A 9,771-nucleotide genomic window follows, 5' to 3' on the forward strand; every position below is an offset into this window, starting at 1 on the left:
ACCTCTTTGAGTACTCCAACTTTAATAAACAATTTGTCTTCATATGACTCGATTTGGAAAAATTATGAATTTTACTGTTCTACACCTATTTTCATAGTTGCATTTCTAGAATTGGGTGAAATTTTGAGACGCCTCTAGAAATATAATTTTTAGAGGCGGTTCGACTTTCCATCCACCTCTAAACATAGAGGGCATTTCTAGCTAGAGGCGGCTAATTTTTTCAACCGCCTTTAAAATTCAATTTCTAGAAACAATCGACTAGCTTAGGTATCATTTTTGAAGACGGTTCATGATAGAGCCGTCTCTATACCAAAAGGATAGCGTCTCTAAAAAATGATTTCTACAGTAATGAGAAATCAATGATTTCTAGATCGAGACTCTTAAGCAGAAACGGGTGTGGCAGCTGTCTCTAAATTAATTTTGACCCTGAAATGAATTTTTTTAGACGATCCTGGAATGATTAAAGATATATGGCGCGCCGAATCGGCGGCCTCCCAGAGTGTCCACGTAAGTTCTTATTATTTGGTGCGTTAGATAGAGATTCCATGGCTCAGATGAGGCGCGTCGCAACCGGCCTTCATCCGTACATTCGGCGGTGGATAGATGAAGCAAGTGTCTCTGGTGATTGTACGCGGCATGCAAATGGACGGTGGCGCGTAGCAGGAAACGATAGGTTGTGGACATGCATGGTCGGAGCTGCGTGGTCGGTGCCTAACTATGGTGGTGGTCGGCACGCATGCGATGCTGGTGGGGCCAGGAACATTTGTACGCTCGGCACGGCTCCCATCCCGTCCCCGTCTCCGGTTCTTATCCCGCCCCCGTCTCCTTTTCTCAGTCGCACATGCACCCGAAACCGCCGCCTCCAACCCTACGAGACGAGCTCCACCTCACTGCCGGCACCGGTGCCTCCCCCGCCGGCCTCCCCCTCCTCTGCTCCTCCCTCCTTACCCCTGCAACCCTAGCCCCGACGAGCTCCACGACCCTGTCACCGCCGCAGCCGCCCTCCTCGCCGTCGCCTCCTGCCACGGCCTCTTCGACCTCCCTTGCGTCGGTCTCCCCCTCCCCGGCACCTCGCCCTGGTGCAGCCCCGCTGCAGGGGAGCACAACAGGCGGTAGGACTGGCGCCGCCCCAGCTTTGCGGCGCGGCCGCACGGACGCGCACAGGCGGTTGCCGCCTCCCGTGCGACCTCCGCTGTCCGCTCAGCGCGGCACCGTGGCACCACCACCGGACCGCGACCCCGCCTGCGCCTTCTGACGGTCGTGCGGTGTGGCACCGCTTCGCCGCTCTCACCTGGCTGCGCACCGCTCCAGCCCCGCGGCCCCGCCCCCATCCGCGGGAAAATCCGCCGGTTCCCACGCGACCCGCCGGAGCGCCCCGGCGAAGCAGCACCGCCGCTGGCCCGCGACCCCGCCAGAACGCGGAACCGCCTGTGCCCCTCCCACCGCCTCGCCGAGCCTCCCAAGACGCCCTCCCCATCCAAGACCACCTACAGCGACCGCTTCATCCCCTGCCGCTCCTCCCGCCTCCAATACTTCGCGCTCCTCGACTCCCCTCTCTCCCCGGCCAAGGACGAGACGCCCTACTCCCGCCTCCTCCGCGCCGAGCTCTTCGGCCCCGATTCGTCCAAACCCACCACCGCCACCTCCGCAACATCTGCCTCGCCCAACACCAACCTCTTCCGCTTCAAGAAAGACCACTCCGCGCGCACCTCCCCCTTCGCCAAAGCCGCCGCCGCTGCGCACCATGACTTCACCGCGGGCTCCGGAGACGCGCCGTCACCGCATAAGCCACCCAGGAAGGTCCCCAAGACGCCGCATAAGGTAGGCAACACAGCTTCATTTCCTTCTTTACTCCTTGACAATCCCACAAACACCTCGTGGGCAGGGCAGCTGAGTAATTCTGCCGCGTCTCTACGTACGCCACCAGGGTCCTGGACGCGCCCTCCCTGCAGGACGACTTCTACCTCAACCTCGTGGACTGGTCCTCGCAGAACGTGCTTGCCGTCGGCCTCGGCACCTGCGTCTACCTATGGTCTGCGTCCAATAGCAAGGTACTGTCTCATCTATACAAACAAGATTGCTGCTGCATACTGTATGCGCATGTACTATATTATGATAATGACACTGATTGATTGGATGACACCCCCTAACCCACCAAACAACATCCAGGTCACTAAGCTCTGCAATTTGGGGCCCAGGGACAGCGTCTGCGGCGTGCATTGTTCACGGGAAGGCTCTTATCTTTCCATTGGCACCGGCCTTGGAGATGTCCAGGTTTGCCTTGCTTTGCTTTCTCCATTACCATGCCGCTACTGCAGTAGCAGTCAGTTCAAACCTAGTACCAAATGGAAAATGTTCAAATTATTCACTAGTGGAGTTCCTTATGTGAAAATCTGGGCTGATATATCTCACGTGGTTCACAACTGCACAATAATGCATTCAGCCAAAAATTTAATCACAGGTTACACTTTATATAGAGCTAAAAGTTGCAGCTTTATTTAGCTAGCAGCTTAATATGGCATCACATATGAATTGCTTCATTTGGTATGACGTATGCCCGTACAGATACACGCTTATTCGGACAACTTGTCTGACAACCAGTTTACACCCCTGACTCAAACGTGCCAGATTTCATCGCAAATTTCAAATTCTTAGGGGGTGTTTGGATATTCCATGGATATGATGTATTGACGTATAGGTGACTCTGATACTTGAACAGATTTGGGACAGTTCTCGCTGTAAACGGATTAGAAATATGGGAGGTCACCAAACACGGACTGGAGTATTGCCATGGAGCTCATGCATCTTGTCCTCAGGCAGCAGGGACAAGAACATATTGCAGCATGACATCCGCGTCCCCAGTGACTATATCAGCAAGTTTTGTGGTCATAGATCAGAGGTGAGATTTCCACAACATAAATAGCGTCCTGGCAAATATTTCAGAAACTGTGCAAAATTAAAAAGCATCTTGTCTGAGGGTTTTGGATCTCAAACCTTTGTGTGAACGTAATTGTCAGGTTTGTGGACTCAAATGCTCGCATGCCGACCGTGAGCTTGCCTCGGGCGGAAATGACAGCCAGTTGTTAGTGTGGAACCAACGATCGCAACAGCCAGTGTTGCGGTTGACAGGACATACAGCCGCTGTTAAAGCAATAGCGTGGTCACCACATCAGCAAGGACTCCTGGCATCAGGAGGTGGAACAGCTGATAGATGCATCAGGTTTTGGAACACGGCTAATGGAAATGTTCTGAACTCAACTGACACAGGCAGCCAGGCAAGTAGTAGTTCTGACCGCTAATGATCTCTCTGCTGTGTGGTGCTGCTATCCTCATCTTTTGCTTTCTGTTGCAGGTTTGCAACCTTGCGTGGTGTAAAAATGTGAATGACCTTGTGAGCACACATGGGTATTCCCAAAATCAAATCATGGTGTGGAAATATCCATCCATGTCAAAGGTGAGCTTATATGTTGTGGATCTAAGTACTTAGCATCTCCTGATAGATCAGTAAGCCAACCATACACTGCATCCTTTGGATACAATTATAGAATGACTTCCAATCTGCACAACACAGTCTTTCTCGGCTTGCTTCTGAAATATAATACTTTCTTTCTATGGGATGATACATTGAGTTAAGTAATGCTTAAAACAACAGTGAAACCTAAAGCAAGCAATGAAAACCAGTTGCTGTATAATACCATTGATAGCATGCTTAGTTCCACATCAGTTGATCAGTAAGAACATTGTCATATAATTGTGCCCTTTTGGTATGAGGCATCAAAAGCCCTCCATGGTGTGACTCCATATGCAGGTTATTAATTAGATTCGTCTTGGGTTACACGCCAAAGATGTAATTTTGTTTCTGTGGCCTGAGACATGGACTTACGAGCAGCTGAAAACACAATAGAAATGTAAACTAGGCAATGAAAACCACTTGCTGTGCACCGTCCACCGGTTGTGCTTCTTAATAAACAGTTTTTGTAGTGATGTTATTTGTACGGCGTAACTTATACAGTTTACCAGGGCCCATTTCTTTTTAACCTAATTTCACTGACTATTGGATTATTTGGGGGGCAGACATGTTGCAACTCTAACCGGACATACAATGTGTGTGCTTTACCTTGCGTCGTCGCCTGATGGACAGGTAAACCCGAATGCAGTTAGTTTGTACAATGTTTTAATGATGAACCCAGAAACTACTATCTATCTCGTTGAGGAGAGCAGCTAAGATGGTGAGATGTAATTTGCAGACCATAGTAACAGGAGCGGGCGACGAAACTCTACGGTTCTGGAACATATTTCCATCAGTTAAAACACAGGTAGGCAATAATTTCTTAAGGTTAAGAATGAATTAATGGGAGTTGTGAAAGCAGCATTCCCGACCTGGCTGTCCTCAGTCCTCCCGTGGCCCCCGCCGGACCGCGCAGCGCGGCATACCACCTCCGCCACGACGTGGTCCACCAACAGTGGATACCATGGTGCTTATCTCTCTTTGATCCCATCTTCTACTAACGAATGCCTCACTCATGGATGCTTTACACCACGTGCTCAATGATTTGCCTGTACAACAATGTTTGTTGCTAACCAAATAACCATGCCCACCTTTCTGCATGAACAGAGATGCAGAGGCACATATCTACATGACTTTTTGTGCCCGTGTCTCAGGACATATTATGGTTTCATGCAGTTTATTGGCCAGCCATGCTAATGTCAGCAGGTTGAAGTGTTCCTGATACAGTTTTTGGTCATGGATTCTTGACAAAGGTGATCTTACTTATTTACAATTGTACTTGTTTCCACTTATAGAGCCCTGATGACAGTATAGCACTCTACCATAAGTACAAAAAAAGTATCTAGATTCCCAGTCGCCTTTCATGTTTTATCTCAGCAAGTCACTTTTATTTCATGCACCAATGGCTTCTATTTTGAAAATTCTAGGATGGCATGAAGATGGGTAAGTCATTAGGCAACACACTTGAACCAAAAGATCTGGTAGAAAGATTTGGCGCTGATGCTGTTAGGTACTTCTTCTTGCGGGAAGTAGAATTCAACAATGATGGGGACTATTCAGAAGACCGCTTTATCAATATAGTCAATGCTCATCTTGCTAATACAATTGGTATTTCTACTTAAATTACCTTTGTTTCTGAAACATGTATATACTTTTCATGTGTGCTGGAATTGTTATGTCATTTGCCTTCTTTCTTCACTTGGTGCTCCTTGTTTGTGTTACCTATGCATCTTTACAAGAAGGGTTCCTCCAAGACCAGCAGGGATTCACAGGATGCCCTTGCTCCGTTGGTAAGATACTATCATGTCCTTTCAATTCACAGAGCTGAATATACATTGGGTTTCTGTGAAACTGCATTTACTAATTTTGTGTTTCATCTCAAGGTTGTTGTTGCGCTCAAGCTCTCCAAGATGCAAGAGTACACTGGCCGCTCTGCCCCAACCGTTATCACATAAAAATTTTGAAGAGTGTCTTAGAATGAGTTGAGGCGGTTACACAAACTCTCATTCCGGCCTCTTGTTCCATAGTTTTCCTTTCATGTTGCATCTCACTGATGAATAAAATGTATGTATCAGACTGTCTCGTTTTTTTGCCCATATTGCAGAGTAAGCCGCTGGCACAGCATGCGGTAATAATCTTGTTATAGTGTTGTAATTGGGAGCATGTTTCTTCTAATCTTGTTTTCCTTTGAAAAGCTTCTTCTAATCTTGTTAGAAGTGCTTCTGGTTTGTTCGAGCATTTGCGTATCATTTTTTCCTTTCTGAAGAGAACAATATTTTACTCGCCTGTATAAGCTGTCACTAATGTTTTGATGGCTGTTTGGTGAGGCTTGGTTATCACCCGTCCGAGAATTAACCATTCCTGTGTGATCTGGTTGTAAACCCCGTCTTCTTAAGTTCCTTGTAATTGCGAACCACGAGTGGCATTATGGCAGGGGATTGTGGTTGTGGGTTGGGATATATTTGCATCGGTGTTGGTCTTGTTTGATGTGATCAACACAGCTGTGTTGGTTCAGCTCCATGATTTATAGGCCCTAGTGACCGGTGGTTCTGAGCTTCTGATACATGTTATGTTCTTGTGATAGATGGCCCTCTGAACTCCATCCACCGAATTTTTGATGTTTTGAGATTTGAAACGAGTTGATGCTTTGAAAGTGGAAATGAATCGAGTTCTTTTGAATGTTAATGAGAGCGGTGGCATAAAACAATCCACGATCTGTGCAAGTACGCCAACACAAGCCGATTGAAGGAAAAAACCAGAAACCTATAACCCACGCATTTCGACACGTATCTGTGACCACAAGCACACGACAAGCTAGGGAACCAGATAGGGCCGGACGAACTCGTTTTTCTTTTAAAATGAAAAAAAAGATTTAGAATGACTTTGACTTCGTCTCGGCTCATTCAACTCGGTTTGAAGTTGATAATTCAGGAGCCTATAAATAAAATTATGCTAATTTCGAAGAAAGCTCGAAAGAAGTGTTCTTGGTTCGTTATCCAACACTAGAACCAGCATACTGCAGCTATTATTATGGGCATCTCAAGTTTCTGATAGCGTCAGTCTCATTTGCCATCTACACAGCCCGCCTCTCACACAGAGGAAGGTCAGCCCCCGCCGAAGAATCAAGGAGTCGCGGCGCCCTTGCCGCTGCCGTTGGAGTGCCTGGGCTCCCACAAGATGGTTGTCTCCGCGATCAGTGAGGTCACCACGTACGGGTCCATGTTGCACGCTGGCCTCCTATCCTCCAAGTAGCCTGAGGCAAACCAAGAAACCTCACAGGGTTCAGTTCAGCCGCAAGAACCAACCGAAGCAGCAGAAGGCCGCACTGGAAAGAAAGAAACCGGTTCCGCTGCCTCTCACCTTTGCCTTCCTTCTCGGTGTCGCGGGCCACCCGCACAGACGCCCCGCAATTCGCGACGCCCTTACGAGACAGGCAAGAACATGACACGAACACACGGCCGATTAGAACACGAAAGATCGTTAGCATATATAGATGCATGCATTCTGCTTGCATATATAGATGCTCATTCACCAAGAATCCAAGATTGTATCAAGGTATCTTTCGGGTACATTAATTAAATTTAACCCTGATACTTGTAGCTAGGCGTGCCATTGGTTATAGTTTATTTCATGCTTCACCTTGCCACGCAGTGGCGAATCTAGGATTTTAGCTTAGGGTATGCTGTTCAAAAATTTTCATATACAATTCGGTAAATCCATTTTAGCAATTCGATAATAATTATAAATTTTACATTATGATTCGATACATTCAACGATTAGATTCAGACCATCCACTAAATACAATATAAATAGTTCAAATATAGGCATAAAAGAGTACCAGAGACTTACAATGCTATTTTTCTCGCCGGTTTATTCGACGCTTATAAAGGGACATGAATGTCTTGACTATATCATTTTCATCAACTTTAAAAAAACATCTCGCTCAACAAAAGTGACTAGACAATCATTCAAAAGGCTAAACAATACTTTTCTATAAAAACCTGAAGAACAAAGTTTAAATTACCGTAAATATTGCAGACGAGACGTGCGAGAAATAGACGACGATCCTCCAATTTAGAGCAGGGCGGAGGGCGGCAGCCGGTAGGCACAAGGGGCCAGGGCGGCAGGGCGGCACCGACTCGACTCACCCGGTCAGGGTGTCAGGCGCAGGCGGTGTGTTCCTCTGTGGCTCCGTACTCAAATTAGGAAACTGAAACGTCTTGTACAGAGTCGGAGACTCAGAGCGCGCATACCGTATGGGTTCACTTGCCGAATGGACCGCGTTACATGGGCCTCCCGTCATCAAGCGATGGTGTCCAGATATACTTTTTCATTTTTATTTTTTTATAAATGCAGCGTATACACTATTTTATATAGTATATATATACTACTTGCCGCCGGTTTTGCAGGGTATGCCGGTGCATACCCGGCATACCCTGCGGCTCCGCCACTGTTGCCACGGCTAAGCTTAGTCAAGTCATCAAGTGTAACAAGCCACACTTCTTGTGGCGGAGAATTTGGACTCCACAAAAGTGAAGTGTAATGCGCCACACTTTTTGTGACGAAAACTTTGGACTCCACAATAGTGAGAAGTTGTGGCTATAAAATAAATCTACAGCATGTGAGACGGTGCTAAGAAAACATGACAGCTGAAGTGGTCAAACAGTTCAAAGAATCAAAGACTAAAGATTGCTCGGCGAGTTTGCCCATGAGCCCATGAACCAAACAAGTCCATTTAGGGGCTGCAAAACTCTTATCCAATTATTTTACTTGTAGAAAATGAAGAGAGAACATCCAACCGTGCAACCCAAATGTTAAATGACTACTAGAATTGCTCAAAAAGAGTTGACCACTGCTCCATCCAATCCAAATTATAGTTTATTTTGCTTTTTTTCTAAGTCAAACTTCTCTACCGTGAACAAATTTATTTTGCTTTTTTTCTAAGTTAAACTTCTCTACCGCTACAAATAGTTATGCATGCATAAGTTCATGCAGCAGGCGAGGTGATTGATGGCAGCGGGTGACCCTGGTCTGGTCTACCACACCACAGCACGGCATGCATGCACCTGCAATTGGTCGGTGCAGAGGCGGACCAGACCATGCACCTCGGGGCGACGCGCGTGGGACTCCGAAGCACGCGTCGTGCACAGGCGCGAGTGGCTGTCCGTGCTGGATCGTACCCGTAGAAAATCGAGTGCTCACCGCTCGAGAAACACTCGAGTACGGTATAGTTTTACTAAAAAAAGGTAAAAAAAGACGTGGGTATCAGGGTGTGGTATAGATAGACAACAGAGCAAAGCAAAGGGAGCCATGCCTGAACAGAGGTCACTGGCATCCTCATGGTTCAGATAATTCTGAAAAGATGTTGCGATCTCACTTCATACAAAGGTTGGCGCATATTGTGGACAAGGAAGGGAAGAAAATAAGAACACCTAGAAAAAGTTTGCCTTGGGTAGTAGGGAGTGCTTAGAAAAGCCTGAGTGGATGTCAAGTCTCAAGCACTGTGCCCAGCTCGACCACACTACGCACGTCGGGTCACTGTCACCGCGTGCCCCACGGACGCCGTCGGTGTCAGGCCCGCTAGCACCTTGTCCTCGCATGGCCACGACATCATGCCGCACTCGCTGTCCTCGTGCGTTGTGCGCCTCTACTTTTCCCGTCCTCCGGTTCGCTTTTGATACTCACCCTCGTCCCCGTACCGGACCCCCTCCCTTCTTTCTTCTTTTGGGGACAAGGCCGCCCACACGCCTCCCTCATCGAGCGAACCCTCTCTCCTCTCCTTTATCCCCCCTCCGCTCGCTTGCGCAGGAAGCACGCCATGGCCGGCTATATCCCCACAGCGTGAACCAGCAATATATCCCATCCATGCCATCTCCACTTTCGGTGCGCTGCGCCCTATCTACGTTCACCACTATAAGATGCCCTTGGTCCTTCCTCTTCTCCTTCATCCTCGTCCCTCTCGAATCCGAAGCAGAGCTAAGAGATCCAGTCGTCATTGTGGAACTAGGTTCGTCTGACAGAGGTGATGGTGTAATCTGAGAAGAAAGGATCTGGTTTTCAAAGAAGTTCAAGTCTACCGTTGGTTAGTTTGGTCTTAGGGTTAACGATGTTTTACTTCTCAGTCTCCTGTTTTTGGATCTGTTGGTCATACGCCATGTTTTGGATAATCATTATCTTGTTGTTGCTCCATTGCCCTCATCTATCCCGACTTCTGGACTAAGTCTTGGTTGTACTAGGTTGCTCTTAACCATGTAACTTTAAAT

The 9,771-nt window shown here is 47.6% G+C and overlaps 1 protein-coding gene and 1 long non-coding RNA gene across 2 annotated transcripts; both read left to right on the forward strand.

Annotated features, from left to right (window-relative positions):
• The first annotated feature begins 736 nt into the window (after positions 1 to 736).
• On the forward strand, positions 737 to 3,592 carry LOC136503380 (protein FIZZY-RELATED 3-like). Its single transcript, XM_066498473.1, has 8 exons — positions 737 to 1,213; positions 1,312 to 1,820; positions 1,928 to 2,051; positions 2,170 to 2,274; positions 2,720 to 2,899; positions 3,018 to 3,275; positions 3,353 to 3,454; positions 3,572 to 3,592. Exons 1-8 carry the CDS (start codon positions 737 to 739, stop codon positions 3,590 to 3,592), a joined length of 1,776 nt encoding a protein of 591 aa, XP_066354570.1.
• Positions 3,593 to 4,319: 727 nt separating this feature from the next.
• LOC136505269 (uncharacterized) lies at positions 4,320 to 5,496 on the forward strand. The gene is made up of 3 exons (XR_010771162.1): positions 4,320 to 5,116; positions 5,251 to 5,298; positions 5,392 to 5,496. It is a non-coding gene; the product is annotated as an uncharacterized lncRNA (long non-coding RNA).
• The last annotated feature ends 4,275 nt before the right edge of the window (positions 5,497 to 9,771 follow it).

Source organism: Miscanthus floridulus, chromosome 14 (assembly GCF_019320115.1).
Source record: "Miscanthus floridulus cultivar M001 chromosome 14, ASM1932011v1, whole genome shotgun sequence".
NCBI lineage: Eukaryota > Viridiplantae > Streptophyta > Magnoliopsida > Poales > Poaceae > Miscanthus > Miscanthus floridulus.

What these genes read in the sequence shown, in the direction of transcription:
- LOC136503380 (XM_066498473.1), top strand. Translation starts at nt 737, where the DNA reads ATGCGATGCTGGTGGGGCCAGGAACATTTGTACGCTCGGCACGGCTCC. An exon ending in TTTGTGGTCATAGATCAGAG is followed by an intron (nt 2,900 to 3,017) that starts GTGAGATTTCCA and finishes CGTAATTGTCAG; the next exon opens with GTTTGTGGACTCAAATGCTC. An exon ending in AATATCCATCCATGTCAAAG is followed by an intron (nt 3,455 to 3,571) that starts GTGAGCTTATAT and finishes TGCACAACACAG; the next exon opens with TCTTTCTCGGCTTGCTTCTG.